The 23,493-nt window shown below is 41.2% G+C and overlaps 1 protein-coding gene across 1 annotated transcript in view; it reads left to right on the forward strand.

The window, feature by feature from the left end:
• Window positions 1–2,233: 2,233 nt before the first annotated feature.
• The window catches only part of syt12 (synaptotagmin XII), a 31,220-nt gene continuing 9,960 nt past the window's right edge, over window positions 2,234–23,493 (forward strand). The window contains exons 1-5 of the mRNA XM_005453106.4: window positions 2,234–2,909; window positions 15,100–15,160; window positions 15,629–15,822; window positions 16,742–17,146; window positions 21,934–22,149. Of these exons, the coding sequence (XP_005453163.1) occupies window positions 15,115–15,160; window positions 15,629–15,822; window positions 16,742–17,146; window positions 21,934–22,149 (861 nt within the window). The 5' untranslated portion in view covers window positions 2,234–2,909; window positions 15,100–15,114. The remainder of the gene's footprint in view (window positions 2,910–15,099; window positions 15,161–15,628; window positions 15,823–16,741; window positions 17,147–21,933; window positions 22,150–23,493) is intronic.

Consider the following 23,493-nt stretch of genomic DNA (forward strand, 5'->3'; position numbering starts at 1 on the left):
AACATGGCAGTGAGACCTGCTATGATGTATAGTTTGAAGAATGTGAAAGTGACAAACACAGACAGAAGGCTGAGCTCTAAGTTTCAGAGTTAAAGATGCTAAGATTTTCGAACGGACATCAGAGGGACAACTGAGGTCGAGCAGCTCGGAGACAAAGTTAAAGAGGCAAGGCTGAGATGGTTGGACACATGCAGAGCAGGGATGGTGGATGTATTGGAAGGATGCAGAAGATGGAGCTACCAGGCAGGAGGAAAGGTGGAAGACCTCAGAGTAGATTGATGGATAGAGTGAAGATTGTATTGACATGCAGAGGGTTGGTGTGACGGAGGAAGATGATCTGCTATGGCGACCCCTGAAGGAAACAGCTGATAAGAAGATGTAGTTCTCTGCCAATGTTCGCCACCAGATGGCGGCATGCTAAAGAAAAACAGCATGCAGCGTTTTCAAATCTCTTTACTGACTGACTCTGTTTAGTAGTGTGTACCACATTCAAGCCACTGTGAAGCTGTGAAAAGGAGTAAATACCTGCAAGTACATGTATTTACATTACATAAACAAATTAAATCACCTCTTTGGGCCAAAATAACAACTTTGCAGTTCTTCATCAGCACACAGCTGTGTGTCTAATCTGTATCAGCGAATAATCACAAAAGATGTGGGTGCATGTGTGTGTGTGTGTGTGTGTCCTGTGGGTGGTAAAATCAAAACATAGCATTTCCGCCTGATTTTTGAGCCACAGTTTTGGCTCATTTGAATCAAGTTGAATGAGATCAAAGAGGTCAGTCTGGTGCTCAGAGGATCCTGCGGCGATGGCCGTTCATTCAGGTGAGCTATGACAACACCTCCAGAATTGAGAGTTATTATACGATTGGGAAAGTTCTTAAAGTGTAGCTGTCCGAACTGCTGAATAAACACCTAAATTGTCCTTAATGGTTTTTGTTATTTATTTAAAGGTTTTATAGCTATTATTTTATATGATGTTAGCTGGAATTTGCATGGTTTTGCACAACTTTTTGCAAATTCAAAAGTGGATTTTGCAACTTTTTGCAAATAGAAGGTCCTCAAGGTGATCGTGTGTGCATTAAAAAGGATCTTTTATGCTATTCTCCTTTTGTCATGTGTGTTCCAGTGATGGATGTTCATATTAAACATGGCCATGAGCATAGTAACTCACATAAGGTGGATGTCATGGCTTCAAGCTGCTTTAAACATAGTTTTCTAATTGTGGCACTCTATGATGTTGATTAGAACAGAGAGCCTCTTAGCACTCTTAGAAAGAATCTTTAAAAAACCCGAAAAGAATGTGTTGTACACACTTTAACACATGTAAAACAAAAATATTTAAAAACAACACACATTGTGTCAAATCCTGCACATTTGTTATCTCAGAGCTGATGCAGAAAATTTCACACCTTATGTGTTGGTTTTAGCACGCACAGCTCTGGGCAACTGCTGTGAGGGGCAGCCAATCAGAATAAAGCTTGCTAAAAGGACTAAAATTAATTTTTTGGAGAGCTGACAGTAGATATGCAGCTTTGCCAAGGCCCAGTATGAGTAAAATGTAGTCTGAACTGTGGGACTCAAGGACTTGGGATTGAGTGAAGCATGTCCCCTTTAAAATTCAGACTTTGGTCTTATTTCATATTTCAAGCATTTTATATGCAAAACTGTTGTCAACAGTATGCCCTCCTGAGATGAATGAAAACTATTTCCAGCAAGAACTGTCTGTGTTAGTTTTCAGCTCAGTTATTAGCATCACTTTTATTTGTTTCTAATGTTTTAAAGACCAGCTGATGGTTTGTAATTACAATGTTGGGCTTGTAAAAGTAGAAACATGTTCTGATCAAACTGATTAAAATGGGGTTTTTTTAAAAAAAAAATCGCATATAATTTGAGCTGTGTCTTTGCAGCATTTCACTCATTAAAACAGACTGCAGCATGTAGTGAGTGCACAAAGGCAGAAGGTTAAAAATCGTTTAATTAGAATTATTTGGGGGAAATGAGGACTGATCTATGTTTTTCTTATCAGAGGTTTCATTACTGCACCATGCCAACCTCCAGCACAGACAGTTATGCAATTTCACACTGAATCATCCCTAACAGCTCAAATCTCAGATGAATCAGGGTTGTGGTGGTGGTGGTGGAGGAGGAGGTGGAGGTTTGTTCAGCAGACAGATTTTGATCATTTGAGGGGGGGCGGCGCAGGAGAGTTTTCATAGGCGTCAGGTTTGTGGAGGGATGCTGAGGGTGACTTCAAAAGTTTGGGTGTACCTGTGTACCTCATTCACACACACTCTCACTCTCTCTCTCTCTCTCTCACTCACTCACTCACTCACTCACACACACACACACACACACACACACACACACACACCTCCTCCCCGTGCGCGGGGTTGTGTAACAACAGTGTGTGCACGTAGAGCAGGCAGGTCCTCCCCACTGCTGCTGTTGTGAAGCCTTGAAGGAGGAGGCGGTGGTCGCGTCTATCGAGCGGCCCGAAGGTAGAAGTTGCGCTGCAGGGGTGGGACTTTATTTGTGCAGTCGGTCGGAGGTTCATCTGCGGCTCTGGCTGCAGCTTTCTGCAGACCTCAGTGACGGAGACACACGGACCCCTCCGAGTTGAACATCAAACCCTCCTCCTCTTCTTCTTCTCCCTCTTCTTCCTCCTCCGGTTGGCCGTGTCTGAACGCTTCCGGATGCGCTGACCCAGCAGCATCTCCTCCACTATCAGCACCATCATCAGCGTGAACGCCGTGTCCCTCCCTCCAGCTCCCCGGTGTAGATAAACCCGACCGGCACCGCTGTCATCGGATGGAGAGAGCCGCCTGAAGAAGGGAGAGCGGTGGAGTTGGTCTATCCCCCACCTCCTCTTCCTCCTTCCTCCCCACTGCGCCAAAAGAAAACTCCCGGTAAGAAATGCGTGCATACTCCGGCCGGCTGGCTCGGTCGACCACCTGCCAGCAGCTCCGTGCGCTCCCGCTGAGCATAAACATGCAACCCAGACCCGGGACCTTGCTCCCGGGCTTCCTTGCTGGCAGTGAGGGGATTCATTTAAATTCATTAGAGACGCTTGTGAATACATTCCAGCAGACGGGATGGCGGGATTTGCTTCGCTTATCTCTCTGTGTGTAGCTGTGTGTGTGTGTGTGTGTCTCTGCCTGGCTTTTTGATCCAAATATTGATTTGCGTTGCAAGTCGACTGAAGTGCAGGCGCAGGGCACGTGAGACTGGTTAGATGCGCACGGCTGCACAGGTTAAAATTAATATGAAACGGCACTGCGAGAAGCGGGAGCTGTGCGTGCAGCACCACTTTTGCCGAACTCCATCTGAGTAAAGAACAAACAAACAAACAAAAAAACTTGGTGCAGGTCTGAAAGGCAACAGTGAGGATGCTGTGGAAATATGGAGACGGCTAAAAGTTGCTTTAAGACAGACGTTTGTTGTTAAGCATTTAAAGCAGGGGTGAAAACGTTGGCATCATTGGAAAGTTCGGGATACTTTGGAGTTGAGTATTGTTGCAAAACCTTCTAGCTCACTTTCACAGAGGTGGATTAAAGTTATTAACCTAGTAAGTAACCTTTTTAGTTAGTAGGCTGACAGTTTGTGTTTAATTTTACTACTCTATAGCAGGGGTGTCAAATATAAGGTTCAGGGTCCAGAATCGGCCACCCAGGACTCCAATATGGCCCACTGGAAAATGTGAAGGAACAAGAGTTTATTGTAGTTTTGAAATGTTATATTAGTTTTAAATGTGTATTTCATTTTGACTTTTTAAAAAATTCAGTTTATTTTTCAAGGTAGATTTTCTTATGTCGGTTTATTGTTTATTTTTTATTAGTTTCAGTGTTTTAGTCCTTTTATTGTTATTGTATGGGGCCGTCACTGTTTCCTATGAATTTTTATTTATTGTTTTTCAGTTTCGAACATTTTGTAATACAACTGTCTGACAAAGAACGCATACAAGAAATCTTAGCTTCCATTTTTGGTGAGTGAAATTTTGTAATTTTATTTGTGTTCATTAAATTTATTCATGAAAGTCATTAGCAGGTACCTGTTTGTGATGCAGCCATACTGTATGGATTCTCCTCATGCTAAGATGCCAAGTGTTAGCTGATAACCTCGCACTGCACCATCATGGGCCAAAGTCACTTTTGGCCCAAAAAACAATAACATGGCAACAGCTAAAGCTAAAACCAAGAATTCAAATGAGGACTTTACAAACCAGTGGGTGATGTCGTAGTGGCCATGTCCATCTTTTATATACAGTGTATGCAAACTTAGATAATTGTTGTGTTGTGTAGGATAGAAATATGAAAGAACTTTCTGTACCGTGGTCACGAAATTCCTATCTCTGTTTGTGGCAAATGATATAAATTAGGGTTCAGCCAAGTCTCGTGAGATAAATCTTTAATGAGTGTTTTTAAAAGAGACAAACAAGCTGAGATGGTGAATGACATGGAACAAGAGGATGGCATTAATTCAGTGATTGTTAGCGGCACTCTTGGTTAGTTAGTTCTTTAATCTTCCAGGTTTTCCTCCAAATGTTTTTTTTATTATTATCTTAAAAAAACAGATAGTGTAGTTCAAATGAAACATGATGTCACCACTTGGCTAAAGTGCCAGCAGCTTAAACATTACCCATCCTGAGGGAAACAAGGAGGTAACAGATACACACTAAAGGCTGGGAAACAATGTCAGGATCTCACAGAGAGGAAAATTATGCAAGTTGAGCTTTTAATTTGAATGTTTTCCACCATAACGCTATTAAATGATGTAGATAATTATGCCTTAAAGATAGTAATTTAGTTAATGCTCCTTCCTGCTTGGTGTTTTCTGCAGTGATATTTGTGACTTTAGGGGCCTCGCTTTTACTCTTAAGAGGACTGTTTGTACCGACTCCCTGGGAACCTTGTTGTATCAGTCAAAAGATGTGTAGGAGCAGACTCTCTGTACTTCAGAGGTGTTTTTAGTAAAGACAAAGTGAACTTAACATCTAAAGAGGATTCAAAATACCTATTTTCTTTTTTACTTTTATTTTGACATTTGAAATGAGGGGATTCATCTCGTTAGTCTGGCTTCCTCCATGAGTGTTTTCCTGCACTTTCCTAATCGTGCTGGAGGTCTGTGTGAAGCGACGTGTGTGTCGCTGGGAGTTTTGCCCCATCACTGAGTTGAAATACGAGCTCCTCAGAATTTGATTCCTCCACCAGCACTCGCAATCATCTCAGCCATTCGTTTAACACCTACTCCTCTTTCTCCCTCTCTGTCATGGGCTTTCCCTGTCTCCCTCTCTCTCACACACACACACACACATGCTCTCTCTCTTTCAGCCTTAACACACTCTCTTCACCTCCCGTGTCCGTGTTGAACTCCTCGGGAAAAAAGTGTTATTACATTAAGAAAACTGAGAGCACTCAGACGAACACCAGCTCTGCGAGGCTACTGTAACACCCGAGGCCCACAGCCATTATCAAAATGGTATTTCTTAACAACAAGGACTAGGTTTCCCTTAATGTATCACAGCTAATATTTCCAGACCAGACCGTGTAATGGATTGCCTCGTTTTTTATGGCGAATGACTGTGGTCAGAGCAGTTTTGCTGCCAAATGTAACTAGAGCTCACCTCCCGGAGATGCCTCAAAAAGCAGCAGGCTGCAGAGAGAATCATAAAGTGTCCCGAGATGAATCAGATTTAGGAGACTTCAGCTCTAAGAAGCTAGCAGCCTTTGAGCAGTGTTGACACCGTATAAAAGTGGCTGCTTAACTTCATTGTTATCTTGAAGCGATACAACATTGATGCTAATAAACAGGAAGTCCAGCATTGGGCTATTCAGGCTATAGGTTTAAAGCTAAAAGTGTTCAAAGTAAGTACCTACTTCTGCCCAAATAATTTTGCACTTGAGTGCAGTTCCTTAAGAGTTAATCAATAAATCTGTGCTCAGAGCCTTTAACCTCTTTGGAGAATTTAGGCTTCCACCCACTTTCACATTACTGAAATGGAGCAAACCTTTATCTGAGACATTAAAGCAGGTCCAGCAGACACTTTCCCAGCACTAAGTGCTTTCCCTGTCCTTATTAGTCAAATTGTGAAGTGGTTAATCTCATAAGTAGTGGGTATAATTAATTACAGGGACAGAGAGCAAAACATCACACATAAGCACATTAGCTTTTCTGTTTTAATCTGAGGGCAGCAGGTTTGATTACAAAACTGATGAAAAACTGTTGGCATGGAAAAACTCATTTCAGGTGCAGGAATAAATGCAAACAGTCAGCAAATTTTAACAGGCTATAATTTTAAGGACCGTGGTTATGTTGTGATGCGTCCATGATTGAGCTGATTCTGTAATAACAGCATGTTCTGTCATCCTGTGACAGAAGGCAAAATCCTAACAAATGTTACTCCATCATTAACTCCACCAAACAGGAGTAGTGCTTCTGTTTATCCACTCTGTGTTGTATATCGGCCTTTTGGACATTTGACTGCATTTTTCTTCATCACAAAACACCCACAGCTTTTTCTCTCTCTGGCAAAGAATGAGAGAAAATATTTAACCTCCAAATTTCTGGGGACAAATCAAATTCCGGTTGTGAGAGTTGTTTAAGCAGCTCTCCGCTGGGTAATCACATTAGATGAAAAGCAAACAGCTCTCTGCATTCTACTTTTGCAAAAATACCTTTTCTTCTCCCCCCCATCAAGTCTACTTTGGATTAAAATTGATTTGCAGACATCTTGACACTCACTCAATCAGTCACTGGGACACCATGGCACACAGCATACTCATATGATAGATTGCCAGTCCATCTCAAGCCCAGCATTCATGCTTGAATTTGTGAATGTAGAATCCCCAAATAACCTAACATGATTAACTTTGGATTGTTGGAGGAAGTCTGAGTACCTGGAGTGAATACATGCAGGCAGACTGTTTGTAGTGCTTGCTGCAGGGTCTGTTAGAGTGAGCCCCAAGTTTGCACCTGAAGCACAACAATGACCACTGTCACCAGTTACAGTCCAAGACAATGGAGTCTGAATATGTCTAACTGGATGACGATAGACAGAAAAAAGGGGCGTGTCAAGAAGGGGGGCATGGGGTGACACCAGCCCCATCTAAAATATGATTGACCCCCATTCCTGGTGCCACCTCACAAAAGTCATTGGACTAGAGATACATCAGTTTTTTAATCCACAAGAGTACTTGTACTAGTACTACGTTGCTTTTTGATTTCACTCTACTACATGTATATTCTGAAGGTAACTATTGCACTTTGTAATTATAAAATATAAAGATTTTGTTAATTTACTTTGGACTCACTAACTGCAGAAAAATAAGAACTTTCCTGTCAATCGTTTATCTATGAGTTAATTATTTTGATGTAGTATAAATGGCAATATGTGCGGGCCATCTTTATCAATAGGAAAAGCTGTACAAATTATGAAAGTACAGTTAAAAGTTCAAAATCTATGCACTCCTTCATATTTTCTAATAATGTCCAGTGGGCTGGATTGGAGTCTTTGCTGGGCGAATTCTGGCCCCCGGGCCTTATGTTTGATGTACCTCCAATAATATGTATATGATTCTGAAGCATAATTACACATGAGTACATTGAGTTTGGATACTTTTATATATTTGACTATACAACTTGTGACCTATTAAGCTACTTAAGTAGCATTATAATTTTTAAAAAGCTATTTTGGGGGAAAAAAAGAAGTATCCCTCACAAGATCAAGTTTAAATTCCTATGCAGCTCCACTTTTCACATAATAAATCTGCAGTACGATGACCATGACCTCCTGTGCTTTTGTACTGTAAAAGTTTAGAGTTTGGGGATTTGTTCTTTAAACTCAGTGAGTGATGGCGTTGACTGGCTCCAGCACGCAGAGTCTTCTTGCCTCCACTGGCACCGGCCAGTGCTGACTTTTTAAAAAGTGGCGCCGGCTACTTTTACTTTACTGTGCCGTCCAAACCAGAAAGTCAAAGTGCAGCCAGCTTGGAAGCAGACTGATGCGAGGAGGCAGGACAGAAGGAACTGAATGGACAAATATTACTTTGCTGACTCCACACAGGCAGCTGTGTTGGGTTACATCACACTGTTTCACAGAAAGCAGCAGGGAGGCAGTTAATTTGATTATGAGCCACTGGGCAAGATTAAAAGCAGAATTGATTGATCAGTTATTGGGAGAGCCAGGGAGTGAGAGAGTACCGGAGAGTCTGACAGGCCTGCCATCCCCTCCCCCGTCTTCTTTTATCCCTTCCCATGCTCATCTGTTTCCTATTGCTTTCTCAAAACAGACATTTGTTGGTTATGTTGAAGCATCACCTCTTCTGTTATCTCATTGTTTTACCCAGTTATCTTACTTCCCTGTTTATCTATCCTCTCGCCTCTTCTTTTTTTGTATTCCTCTGTGTGTGTGTTCCTGTGTGGGAGAGGGAGACCATAAATCCATGTTCTTATTGATCACGCCTGTTTTAATATGCGTCTAAGAGAAGCCATCATTTCCTTTCTTCCTCGTTGTTTGCAGCAGCAGCAGCAGCTGTGCCGTAGTTATATCCAGTGGTAGAATTTTCATCTCTGTGAGCAGGTGTGTTACTTCTGTGTCTGAGCTGAATTTGTGGGTCAGATGCAGATATAGAAGAGGCTGCCTGGTTTGTATGCAGCAGCTACAGTGTGTGTTTTTGGCTCTAGGTCAGACCGCAAAGAAACCAAAACAACAAAGTGAGGTTTTCATGCTTTTAAAGTATGGGCACTCTTATGGAAATTATTCATAACTGAGTATTTTTCTTATTGTAGGTAAGCTTCACCATATCGGTTCATGTATGTTTTACAGGTTCTAGGATGTGCTATAATTTTTTTTCTGTTTTGAGGACCCTAATTGTGTGTTTTTTAAGCCCTAAAAAATGTAAATCACAAACTACATAGTGATTTTGTCACGGTGAGACACGCCGGTGTATTTATGGAACGGACCCAAAAGCAGAGATGGGGAAGCGAACTAAGGTTTAAAAAAAAGCAAGCCTTTATTGTGGCTGAATATCATAAACAAGAAACAAAGCAAAAAGAGGGGAAAACTAAACGGACACCTATACTGGGATAAACTAAGATTAACTATGAAAAACTGTGACAAAAACATGAACAAGAATCTCAGCTGGAGAATGGAACGCAATGATGTGAAACATGAGCATGAACCTGACCGGAAGCAGAACCTGACGAGACTTGACATGACAACAACAGACGACCCAACAAAGAACAGTAAGAGACAGAAGACTTAAATACAAAGGAGGGTAATGAGGGAAGTGGAAACACCTGGGGAAACACAGCTGACACAAATGAACATGACACCACAAAGGAAAGTAAAACAAAACACACTGAACATGGAAACACTAGACTCTTCAAAATAAAGCAGGAAACATGGAGAGACGCAGACATGACAACACAAGCTTGACAATTAAAACATGGAATGGGGAGAGACTAACGCACAGGCAGAACTGAAAGTAAAACACTGAGGACAAGACAGACGACACAGAGGACAGGAAAAGACATAACTCAGGAGACGTGGGAAACAAAACTACAATAGAACTCAACCAAATCCTAACTAATGACAACAACACAAGAACCTAAAATACTTTCAATATAACATAAGAAATCAAAAATGATTATTATTATTTTTATTTTATTATTATTAACACTATGTTACTACAATGGTCGTATATATCTTTGTTTCCTAGCTCTTCCTAGATGCATTTATTAACTTGGATAAAACTTACTGTATAAAATACTTAAGGTACCAGGATTATCAACATCTATATCGCTTTTGGGAATAAGTTTTATAACACTAAAATCCTTCAAATTACATATATTATGTGTAGTAGCTGATCTGAAGACGAACGGCGACATTATGTCTAAGTTACATGCGCGTGTACATTGTTGACATTACGTCTAAATTATTTGTACGTTTATGTTGTTAACATAGCGTCTACGCTACGTGTACATGTGTGATGTTGATGGTTTTTGTACGGTATTTTTTGTTAATATGTTTTAGTGCAGCGGCACTTCAGGGGTCACTGGAAGGCATAGTCATGCATATCTGTAAATAAGTGTTTTCATTACTGAAGCTAACAAGCGCCATTGACCTGTAGGCCTAGTTTTTATTACATATAATTCAATTCAATTCAGTTTTATTTATAAAATCACACCAAATCACAACAAGAGTTGCCTTAAGGCGCTTTATACTGTAAAGTAAACATCATACAATAATGCAAAGAAAACAGAGGAAACCCCAACAATCATACGAACCACTATGAGAAAACACTTTGGTGACAGTGAGAAGGAAAAGCTCAATTTTAACAGGAAGAAATGGATAGATACCATATTTCTAAGACTTTTAGGAGAGAGTACAATAACCTCACTTCTAAGTGGATTTAGAAGCAGAATATTAGAAGCAGAATATTAGAGGTCATCCACGTCTTTGTCTTTAGACATTCCTTCAGTTTAACTAATTGGTGTGTGTTACCTTAATGAACAAATAAAGTTCTGCCATCTGCATAGGAGTTAAAATATATCTGTGGAACTCCATAATTAACTTTAGTTTGCAAAGAGGACTCTGTATTTATTTAAACAAACTGCTATGACAGAGAGTTATGATACAAACCACTGCACTGAAACCTGACTGAAAGTCTCCAAATTACTACTGCCAGCTTGAAGGCCTGTGGTAACTGAGATAGGTTGATCAAATTTAAGATTGAAGCATTAATTAATGGTATCTTTGAACAGTCTTGTAGGAGTGGGGTCTAAAAGACATGTTAATGATTTGGATGATGTAATTACTTAAGTTAACTCACAAAGATCAATCAAGAAAAAGAATATTCACCTGGCACTGAAACTTCTTCAATGCCAGATGCCGACACAGCGCAGAGCAGCTGCCTGAATGCTACTCCCACAGAGGTCGATTATCTCGTCAATAATTTTTCATCTTCACTGTGTACGATTCTGGAAACAGTAGCTCCACTGAAAAAGAAAGCCTCAAATCAGAAGAGGTTGACTCCCTGGTATAACTCTCAAATGTGCACCTTAAAGCAGATAAATCGCAAGCTAGGGAGGAAATGGCATCTCACCAATTTAGAAGGTCATCATTTAGCCTGGTTTGCTGCTTTATAAAAAAGCCTTTCATCACTGATTGAGGAAAATAAGAGTAACCCTATGTTTTTCTTAAGCACTGTAACCAGGCTGACAAAAAGCTGTTATACTGCTGTGAGTTTCAATCACATTCAGCCTGAGCAATAATACGTGGGTGACAAGACCATGTGCACAAATTCTCTTGTCACAAATGATAAGGGTCCGATCAGGACTGCAATCTTAGTGCCTGGAGGAAAATCAAATCTTCACTCTTTCCTAACAAATCCAAACACTGTGAGATATGAAGCTTAAGAAGAATACACTGTTATATGCTTAACTCCAAACTTCTGCTTGTTTTAATTCTTCTCGTTACAACCTCATTACTGTTTCAGTAAATTATATTTTGCAATTTTTCACGAGCACTGTTCCATTGCGTTAGTCTCATGCCGCTAACAATCATTTTTTTGCAAGCTGACATTATGACAAGATACTCATTCCGTGCCTTTTGTAGTAATTAAAGTCCTCTCAGCAGAGCAGAGCAGCTGTGCTCTGTGTGCAGTGAAGAAAGAGAATATGGTTTTTGGCTGTTTGAGGAAAGTTATGAGATTGCGAAATCTCTGCAGCAGTGGTGAAATAAATCTTAACAAGTGGGAGAATCGAGATTATGTGGGCATGAAGATGACACATCGGCGGGAAAGCTGTAATGCAGACTTTCACCTTTCCCTTCACAGCTGTGTGCTAATAAGCTGTCAGCTCAAATCGAAAAAAGGAAACAGCAGCACATCTGATAACGAGAAGAAGACATCGTGGTTCAGGCTGCAATTTTGAAATATGCTGCCATCTCTTCTTCTGTTTTCCTCTTTCTAGCTACTCAGCTTTATTGCAAAGATTCCTTCCTCATCAGACCCTCTTCCCTGATTTTATGTGCTGGAACAGAGACAAGGAAACCGGGAATGAGTGGTTTTAAAAGCAATAAATGTCGCAAGCCAGTATACATTCTCTTCTGTTGAGGACGATGCATGTGAATTCCACCTTTGAGCTGAAGACTGCTTCTGTGGTAGACATGTATCAATGAATGCGCATGGGCACAGATTATTTCTTTCATGCTTTTTAGGACATGGGTTCAAACCTACCTTCCAGCAAGATATAGTATCAGACATAGAGTTGCACAGTGTGCTGGAGCTCCTCTGTGGTCCCCCTTGATCTATTGCTGCTCATAACTCAGTCCTGTCTGTGCACATCTGAGGAAGCACAATTCAAAGACTTGAACTGCCAGGTGCAGGAACACTTGTTTATCAGTGCAATACCATTTGTGTTATACTTATTGCAGAAACACACTGGCTCCGTTAAAAACTTTTTTTTTTCTTTTAGCTTCCATCCATCCATCAGTTCATCCACACATCAATTTTTGCAGGGAAGCAGCCCAAGCAAGATGTCCCTCTCCCCAGCTATCTCCTCCAGCTTAATCTCTCCAGCATATCCTGGGTCGACCACGGGGATTCCTCCTGGTGGGACCCAGGTGACCTCAGCTGGCTCCTTTTGATGTGGAGGAGTAGCAACTCTACTCTGAGCCCCTCTCAGATGACTGAACTCCTCATCCTATCTATAAGGGAGAGGCCAGCCAGCTTGGAGAAAGCTCATTTCCACCCTTGTATCCGCAGTGTCATTCTTTCGGTCACTACCAAGAGCTTATCACCACAATAGGGTGAAGTGGCGGGAATGAAAATCAGCACCTCAAAGTCTGAGGCCATGGTGCTCAGTTAGAAAAGCGTGGAGTGCCTACTCCAGGGTCAGGGACAAGCTGCTTCCCCAACTGGAGAAGTTTAAGTATCTTACGGTGTTGTTCATGAATGAGGGCAGACGGATTGGGGTCCTGGATGCAGTGATGCGGATACTGCATCTGTTTGTTGTGGTGACGAGAGACCTCAGCGTATAGCTCTGGGGACTTTAGTTTGGAAAGTTTTTCTCTAGTTTCTGGCACTGTGCTCTCTTACTGTTTAACTTTTGAATCATTTCACATTCACATTGCTGAGTAGCTGTCCCCAGTCTGGGTACTTATATAATAAGGATATTACTTACCTTAGGGTAAGGAGGAAAGACTACTAAGTGTATAAAGGTTAGAAACAACCTTGAGCCATTGTGTTGGATGATAACTGGATTTTTTCCTGTGAACATTCGTCACAGAAATGCAGTGAGCATGTTTTGTAGTCTATTTCTGTTCCCAGGAAGCTGGACATCATTGTTGGTATTCTGCCGCCTTAAGCCCACTGAGGCGTCGGAACACCAACGCTGCCTTATTGTTATTTACTAAATCTGTCTGAGACCTTGTCTTGCTCTCACTCTTATTCCCTTCCGCACTCTCTGATCCTCTTCTTCCTCTTTTATGCTGCTTCTGGACCTCCTCTTCCCTCACACGTTACCTTAAGCAGAGCTGAGCTGATCTGAATCATGCTGGGCCCTGATAGGGAGGTGGTGCTTGGAGCTTCCTTCTCAGTCAGAGATTCCCTGTGCTTTGCTAATGGCACATCAGCAGCTGTCAGTGGACCCTGCACTGCGTCAGCCAGCATGACTGTGGTCTGCAAAGCGCTCAGCAGAACTGACACACACACACACACACACACACACACACACACACACACACACACACACACACACACACACACACACACACACACACACACATCCTGCAGCCCCACCCCCTCCAAGCCTTTTTTCTATATCATTAGTGTAATGCTCCCATTTCCCCAGTGCTGCTCAGATATGGGGGAGATTCCAACAAACTCAGGAGGAGGGGGGAGGAATGAGTCACGCACCAGTGACAATGTTGGGGGTTTTTTTCAGCTTGCAGAGAAAGAGAGGGGTGCAAGAAAATGTTGTTTTGTCCTTTGACAACAACGCCTACTGCTATTTAGAGGAAAAACAAAAGCATTTAAATGTAATATATTTTTTATTGTTAACTGGATAAAGGATTTTTCCTCCTGCCTGGCAGCTCCGAGCAGGAGGAAAATTGGAAGATCTCAGAGAAGATTCATGGACGTAGTGAAGGAGGACATGCAGAGGGTTGGTATGACAGAAAATAATGGGTAAATGGTGCAGCAGAAAGCAGAACAAGAAGAGTTAAAGAAACTTCCCTGTGTGCACATACAGTTATAGTGCAATAACATTCAGAAGTCTGAGCCCTGAGGTTTTTGCCTTTTCATTTGGAAAGAATGCATGTTTATTTTTAGAAATTCCCACACGTTTCACACAACCACAAAAGTCACACATTTATGTCTCATAGTTCAAGCATTTTCTTTCTGAGTACTGCAAATATTAATATATATGTGAACATTTTTATACAAAGGTTTTTTATGTGTTGTGAGAGGATTGTCAAGTGCTGTAATTTCAGGGAGCATTTAAACCTGATAACAGGCTGAAAAAAATCCAGGTCTGGAAATGTTGATTGAAATAGATATAAAATTACCAGACCTCTGCAGCCTACCATCTTCTCTCCTTGAGGCTAGCAGCTTAAAGCTAACCACTAATAGCACGAGCTGTCCCATAATCCAAACAAGATGTAACCAAGTCACTTCATTTCCCTTCAGCTCATCAGAAAATAATCCCCTTTCATCTTTTTTTTTGTTTGTTTTGTTATTGTGTTGGATCCGGAAGGCACTCGTGAAGGGATGTTTTCCTGCTGATGACCAGATGAGAAAACACTGTAGAATTTTTTCAATATATCATTGGTCATGAACCCCAAACCTAGTTATGCACCAGTGTTACCAAGCATGCATCCTGTTTATGCATTTTGAAATGGCAGCGGACGTCAAAAGTTATTAAGGATAAATAGTGTAGTTTGTCTTGTGGCACAAATCAGGTTTATGTAACCGCATTTGCTCGACAGTTATTGCCAGCACGGTAAAAAGGTCATTTAAGTTACAGTTTGGAAAATCATATTAGATATAAAAAAAAAAAGAAAAAAAAGAAACTTATTGTTTGGTTGGGCTCTTGCAGGCTGGCTACAGCACCATGTCCTCGGCTCAGAGTGGAGATATATCAGGCTACCATCTGAGTGGTGAGTAATTGTTTCTATACTTACTTTGTTTGTGTGGATTAGTGTTCGACAACCGCACTGTTATATTTGCACAGACCTCATCTCACATGGAGGTAATGCTGTTAGAAAGCAGTTTACATTGTTCTGTAACTGGCTTATCACAAGTAGAGATAAAGCTGGCAAAGTCCTCAAGAAGTTTCAATTCAATTTTTAGGAGTCCAGCTCAGTGCAGATTTGGTTCCCAACCATCTGATTTACATAAAACTTTATGTGCTCCGACTGACTCCCAAAGTCACCACTTGGCATTAAATGACAAGACCTGTAACAGTTGTGACTGTGCTCAGTCACTGGGAGCTGTTCGAGATTCCTTCTCAACCTGGTGTTCTCCCAGTCTGTTTGCCATGATCAAACTATGACTTTATGTAACTGCAGATGAAACAGAAGTTTATAAGGACTTCTTTAAGCATTTGTTTTGTGTATCTGTTTTAGTGGTGCGTAACCCGCCGGGCTGGGAGGTTGGGATCTACCTGGTGGGCTTTTTCGTACTGCTGGGCCTGGCTGGGCTTAATATCTGGAAACTGTGGAAATCTGGAACCTTTCCAGCGCCGTCTCCTTTCCCCAATTTTGATTATCGATATCTGCAAGAAAAATATGGAACCTCCTTCTCGGAAGTCAGACAAAAGGTACCCGTACAATATCAAAAACTAGAAAAAATACCTGCAGATTCACGCCGAAGCAGAAGCAACTTTGTTGTCGATTACAAGTAAGAATCTGATTTTTTGAGATTAGTTATATAACTGAGCATAAAAAATGCTGAATGTCAGTTTCTATTACAGGTACATTCTGCAGTGATTATTAAAGATCAATTATTTCACTTGACAAAACTAAGAATAATACACTAATAATATTAGTTTTATCAATAGTAACACACACATATTTCTGTGTTACAACTTTTTGCAGTTGTTTCTTAGCATTGTAGTGTAAATCTGTGAAAATGAATGCAATTTGAACTCATTTGCCCAGTCTCAGTCTACTTTTTATTCTAACTTTACCTTATTTTTTATTTTCTTTGTTTTTCATCACTTTTTAAAATCAGGGCCACTACTATGTATCTAGCTAGCTAGAACAAAGTTTATTAGATAGCTAGCTAGCTATATAGCTATCTCACTAGCTAACTATCAAATAAACTTTGTTCTTCTGTAGCAGCTGATGTCAACAGAGCTTATGTCCAATACTTGTTTGTTTTTTTTCTTCAACGCTCAGTTTTGTGGAAAAACTGTTTTGTTTTTTTAACAGTGACATGGGTATAATTTGTCATGATACATATTTAACAACTAGCATACAAACAAAAGTGCATTAAAGTTGCTAAACATCGAGCTATTCCTCTCAAGAGTTGGTAGAGACCAATAACAGAGCTAAAAGACCATAACAGATGAATTATTAGAATTAATACAAGTATAGCCGCTCCCTGAATCCATCCTTTGCTGACAAGTTCATGTTGTCAACCTAAAAGTTGCCATCAGATGTTCCCATGTCCTGTTTCTCAAGTGAAAAAAATCCTTGAGGTGTTAAAATGTTGTTTTTTTTATCCCCTACTCAAAGAGAGTGGCAGCCAACAACCACCGGCGAACCTCCACCACGTCCAGCCGTAAGCCTAGTCTGGCCCTTGGCGACACCCCAGATGGCTTCAGGGACCTGGGCCATTTGGAGCTAATGAGTAGAGAGTTGGACCCGTCAGGCATAGCTCAGCTCAACCGATCCATCTCTACCGACTCACTCAGCTCAATCTCCTCTATTGCCAACAACTTCGGTAATGACTTCACTGTTGGCCAGCTGGAGGTGACCCTGGAGTTTGAACCATCCAAGCACCCAGGCCAGGGGATGGGATTGCTCCACATCACCCTGCACCAGGGCAAAGACCTGCTGGAGAAGGAGGAAGGCGACTTCCCTGGCTGCTTCATCAGAGTCTCACTGGGGCCAGAGGAGATTAATGTGGGAGTGACAAGGGTAAGGAAACCTTTATCTTCTGGTATTTTCATACTATGGGAGACCTCATGGAATCTGTGTGATAGAAAGATAAATTTTAGAATTTATTATGTTTAAATAAATGAATACAAAATGTATGTTTCATTTCAAGGTAATTTGCTTTGCAAAAGGTTTGAGAAAAAATATGACAGACCTCAAAATGCTGTGTTTAATTCATCTAGAATGTAAAATGTCAAAAAAGACAGTAAAGGTCTTCACAGTACTTGTTTTATATAATAAATAATAGAATTAAGTAATGGCTTTCAATGGATTTTCACTTGTAGAAGGTGCTAATGGTTATTTTTGTTCTTCAGTACCTCATAATTATACTTAAAGTGGGACTCTGTTTTTTAAGGGGAATGGCTTTCCCTGTTATGTTTTAAAAAAAAAATGTTTTCTAAATACTTACTTTTTTGCATTTGCTAATTAGCATTAAACAGAAAGTAGTAGCTAAGGATGCCCGGCATTTCCCCTGTTTTGGGGCTATAGTATTTAGTCGTCACTCAAACACAGGAAAAAACCCCCACCCTCATGATTAACCTCATCAATACTCATGGTGGGTTTTTGCAGTTTTGAAGGCAACATGAATGCTTAAACTCCTAATACTTAAGAAACATAACACAAAAATTCAGCATCTAAAATTTAAAACAAGTTTAAATTAGGCAAGTCAGGAAAATCTGGAAAAATCAAGAAGAGTTTTCCTACAAAGGAACAAGGCAAGCAAACAAAGCAAAACAAAGCAGACAAGAACAGAATTCAGGTTTTTGTGCAAGGCCAAAAGCAGGCAGAATACAAACAGGCAAAAAGGCTCCAAAGCTCAAAGCGAAAATCTGTCAAGTTGTTCAGGGTGGAGCGCGAGTACTGAAGAACTAATGAGCAGAGTGGGAACAGGGATGTGGAACATCAGGTGATGCGGCAGGTGGGAAGGCAGGACAGATGTGAGGACCTTGTGTGACGACAGAGTTACAGCAGAGGAGGCAGATGACCCACAGATGAATGAATGATATAAGTAAAACCAGGATTCACTGGTGAGATATTTTACACGGTGGCAAAGTTTATGCAGATCCTTAGAGCAAACCAGCTGCCATGGCTAAAAATGATTATTACAAGTAATATAACAGCCAAACCTTAAATTTGAGATAAAAACATTATTTATTAACAAAGCGTGAAAGCAAGCATCATACATAGCTGTGTTAATGTAATGTAGCGAACACATGTTTTGTTGCTGTATCATGAAAGCTGCGGTGTTCCTCGTTAGCTGGTTATAAAGTGTGAAAATGTGATGGGGTCTTTTTTTATTCATGCTTTTGACTGCTAAAACAGCGGGTTTGATGCTGGAGGACTGAAGCTAAACGAAACATGAAAGCACAGCTCGTCGGATGGTTAATTAGCACTTAGCGCTGAGATGACTGAACTTAAGATAAAAGTTGCTTCTGATAAATTCGTGGAGGAATAACGTGGCATCGAAAGCCTCCCTGCTCAGTGAGGGCAGTTTGGGCTCCCTTGAAATGTGTTTAAGATTTCAGACCTGGCTGAATTTTAGACAGAGACAGTGATACGTCCCTCAGGAGGAGATGCTCGATCCTGCAGCTCGACAAGCCAGTTCTTTCCTGTCCGTCGGAAGAGCCCATTTCATTTGCTTGAGTGGACAATCCCTCGAGAACTGCAGTCGGAAGGTTGATTTCACATCTTTTACTGCATCAAGGATGCCTTTAATGTCTTTAATGTCTGCAATGGGCAAGTCTTTCTTACAACGAGCAGTAACCCCAACAATTATAAATGTACATTAATTATCTCACTCGGAAGAATAGTGCGTTAAAGACACTGCAATTTGATGAGGAAGATAACACGATGACACATTCTGCAGTGTTTTCTTTTTTCTCAATTAACTTTTCATTTTGTCATTTAATGGAGTACATAATGACTTCTATTGGAGTGTAACACTTACCAGCCAGTTTAAACAGTAGATGTTCAACTGTATCTAATCAGTCAATTAGTGCATTTAGACAAGACAAGATGACCCACTGAAGTTCAAACTGAGCATCAGAATGGGGAAGAAAGGTGATTCAAGTGACTCTAAACGTGACATGCTTGTGAACCAGAAGCGCTGGTCTGTGTATTTTAGAAACTGCTGATCTACTGACATTTCCCAGCACAACCATCTGTACGCTTTGCAGATGTTCTGAAAAAGAGAAAATATCCTGTGAGCAGCTGTTGTCTGGGTGAAAATGCCTCGTTGATGTCAGAGGTCAGACAAGAATGGCCAGACTGATAGAAAGCCAACAGTGATGCAAATAACCACTCGCTACACCCAAATTATGTAGGAGAGCATCTGAATGGACAACACTCTGAACCTTGAAGCAGATGGACTACAGAAGCAGAAGACCAGACCAGGTGCAAATCCTGCCAGCTAAGAACAGAAAACTGAGGTTACAGTTTGCACATTCACAGCCTAATTAGACAACAGAGGGTTAGAAAAACGTTGCCTGGTCTGATAAGTCTCGATTGCTGCTGCAGCATTCAGATGGTAGAGTCAGAAGTCAGCATAAACAAGAGGAAAGCATGAATCCGTCCTGTCTTGAATCAGTGTTTCAGGCTGTTGTTGGTGTTTTAATGATACGGGGGATATTTTTTTGGCATACTTAGTAGCAACTGAGCATCATCTAAACACCACAGCCACAGTTTACCCATCATGTGACGACTGCTTTCATAAAGATATTGTGCTGTGTTACAAAGAATCATCTCAAATTGGTTTGTAGAATATTACAGCGAGCTCGTTGTAGTCAGATGGCCTCCACAGTCACCAGATCGCAATCCAAAACAGTCTGAGTAAATCAAATTAAATCATTTCAGCTGCTCACTTGCTTCATTAACAGCATTAACAAAACATTTACTTGTACTGCATTCCATTATAGCTTTTGTGGTGCATTTGCTTGTTGATAATCTACTTCATTTTTAGCTTTGCTTTGAATTCACCACTAGAACAATTTCATCACGCTCTTAGTAAGAAGCAACTGTTCTGACAAGAGAAGAAACAAGGCGTCGTTCCCGCCATCTGCTACACCTGGCGCTCGCCTTCTGCTCTCAGCACTAACGCTGCCAGAATATTCACACATTTCTTCCTCGCTTTGAGTCATCGCTCCGTCGTGGGGCTGTGGTTTTGTGCAGGCTTACACGGGATGCCGCGGGGACTCGTCGGTGCCCCAGTTTTCGTTGCCGTGCAGTTCGGAGGGGTTTGATCTGACGGTGATCATAACGGGAGCAGCCGCCGATGCAGCAGCATTAGTGTCTCCCTCTTTAATGTCAAGGGAAGACCAATGGAAATGCTGACATCAGCTTTACTCGCTCCGATGGCCACGCAGGCCTCCCCCCACCCCTTGCATCTATGCTTCCTTTTGCTTTTTTTTCTTCTCCAGCGCCGCTCTATGCTGTTACTGCTTTTGTTTTGCCTTCTGTCAAAACCCCCAAGCCCCCACCCACCCAAATACCCCGTTTTCTCCCTCTTTTCCTCTCATTTATTTGCTGTCAGTTCTTCTTGCCTGTCGTGTTGCATGTAACAACGTGCACATCGCTTATCTTCCTCCACACACACCTCTATTTCTTTCCCTCTTTTTATTGGGGGCTTACATCTCCATTGTAAGCCCCCAAAAGTGATAAAGCTAATACTGCAAGCAGGCAGTCTCACACGGTGGTGGAAGGCTGCTCAAGATGGTTTGTATGTTGTATGTTGCTACTTTTTTCTCTGGATCCCGCAGGTGCTGAGCGGTTATGATGCTATTCAGGGGGTTGATATGAAGCACAATCCAAGGTCAAGCCGCACAGCTGATTTGTAGACCCTTTGCTCTGCTCTAAATTCACATGTCCTCCACGCCACAGCGTGTTGTCGTTTTACTGTTCATCACTGGAAACCCCAGGTGACCTTGCGATCTCGGTTACGATGTGTTTGTGAGAAACCTGCAGTGTTTTTATTTCAGACACATTTAGCAAAAATATTCATGCTGGATTTCATACTTCGAGAACAAACACTGGTGTGTGTGTGTGTGTGTGTGTGAGTTGGGGGGTGGCTATTATTAAATCTGCTATGTTACTAGTTGCCTGGTAACTTCTGACCGCATCGGTTTCCACACATCCCCTCAAGACCTGATGACTTGAAATTACCATTACAACTGTAGCTCTGGCAGCCTCTGTCTTTGATCTTAAGTAGTCATGATGTGGTTTGCTTGTCAGAGGCTGTTTTCCACATTAAAATGTGCTCTGGATGACAAGAAAAGGAAATGAATAGTGGTTTTATAGCATTTTTTTTTCTGGTATAGCAACAAAAAAGAGACCTTGTGCTCTTATCACGTAAGCTTCTTTAACAGCAACACTACAGGTGGCTGTAGCTCAGGTGGTAGAGCATCTCATCTACCAATTACAAGGTTGGGGGTTTGATTCCTGCCTGCTCCAGTCTGTCATCAGATCCTTGGGCAAGATGCTGAACTTCAAGTTGCTCCCTGATGTGTCTATCCAAGTGTGAATATTAGATAGAAAGCACTTAGTGTAGAAAAAGCTGCTTGTTTGAATGAGGCATAAAGTTGTAGAAAGCACATTGAGTGCTCAAGTAAATTACAAAAGTTGTATTTAAGACTAGTCCAACATATTACACATTCCTCTGAGAAGTATGGTGCAGTTGCACATTTCTGTTTGGTTTATTTTCCATTGTTGTTGCATCGTTGTGTGTTTTGAGATTGGAATATACAATCCTGCAAATTGTCCACCGCCTCCTACAGGTCCAGACAAATGCATTCACCGTGATCTTCGATGAGCGCTTCTCCATCCCCATGGATTCTTCCAGTCTGGATGAGTACAGCCTTCGCTTTGCCGCTTTTGGTATCGATGCTGACGAGAGAAATATCAGCGCAGGCATAGCAGAGCTCAAGCTGTCAGACTTGGACCTGACCATCAGACCATTCAACGCCTGGCTCTATCTTCAGGATGTCAATAAGGTGTGTTGATACAGAGAGAGAGACAGAAAAATAATGCTGGAACTGAAACATCTAAGTTCTGTCCTTGCAACGTTTCAGGAAGCACAGCGGTGTCTGACACCCTCTGCTGGACATTTAACAAAACTACATGTCAGATCCAAACAGAATCAAGGTCAGGTCAGTGAGGGTGCTTCCTAAATGGAAGAAGCGTACAGATTTTTTTTTACTCTATTGTGAAAACTATGTGACAATATCAACATAAAACTAATAGATATAATTTACCATGATAGGTTTAGTGGCAACATTTTAACAGAATGGGAGAATCATTGTTACCTCATCACTGGATCAAATCTTGTCTAAAACTAAATCTAACTGCATTGTTTTTTTTATTTAGAATTCAACATGTGTAATATTTTTCAATAACATTTAAAAACAAATGTGATGTAAAGCACATATATTATATAATTTATTCTCAGCAAAACTGTGTCCTCAGTGAGATGATCAGAGAAGCCTCATGCTGTGGAAAAAAACGATGAACAGTATCCACAGAGCCTGGAGTGAGGCGCTGCAATAATCACATATATTAAAGATATTTAATTATGAATAATTAATATTCAGTTGAGTACACTTCATTTCTGTAACAGCAGTCACCTCCAGTTGCTTCGCATTGCAAGATAAAGACCCTACAATATTTGATAGAAAATCCCAACTATGCGATGATCTGCTATGAGCAAGCACTTGGCGACTGTGGGAACAACAAACTCCCCTTTAAAGGAAGAGGCATGCATCAGAACCAGGTTCAGGGAGGGGCAGCCAATCTACTACCAGTATTAGGGCAGTGAGGGGAAAGACAGGAGATAAAAATGAGAGCTTAGAGAGACAAGGACAAAACGAACTATTGGAGGGAGAAGTCAACGACATGTGGCAGCGATATATGAACACAAGGGGAGTAAAAAGAGGGATGAGGAAGAGTGCTTAGTGCATCATGGGCAGCCTGAGCTTGTAGCAACACAACAAAATCATTTATCAAAAAGGAAAGTTTGGAACCTAAGCTTTAGAGTAGAGAGGGTGTCTCTCTCCCAAAGTCAAAGTGGGAGTGGATTTCACAGGAGACGAGTTGAAGCCTCTGCCTCCTATTCTACGTTTGGAAACTCTAGGAACCACAAGTAAGCCTGCAATCTGACAGTGAAGGGCTCTGTTAGGATAATATGACACTTTAGGGTCATTAAAATGGGATCCGGTTGATTATTTAATGCTTTTTATTTGAGGAGAAAGATTTTAAATTCAATTCAGCCAACAGAGAGAAGTCAGCATGAGAGAAATATGACCTCTCTTTCTAGTCAGCACTATCTTTGGGTGTTTTGG

The sequence above is a fragment of the Oreochromis niloticus genome, linkage group LG7 (assembly GCF_001858045.2).
Source record: "Oreochromis niloticus isolate F11D_XX linkage group LG7, O_niloticus_UMD_NMBU, whole genome shotgun sequence".
Classification (NCBI taxonomy): Eukaryota; Metazoa; Chordata; class Actinopteri; order Cichliformes; family Cichlidae; genus Oreochromis; species Oreochromis niloticus.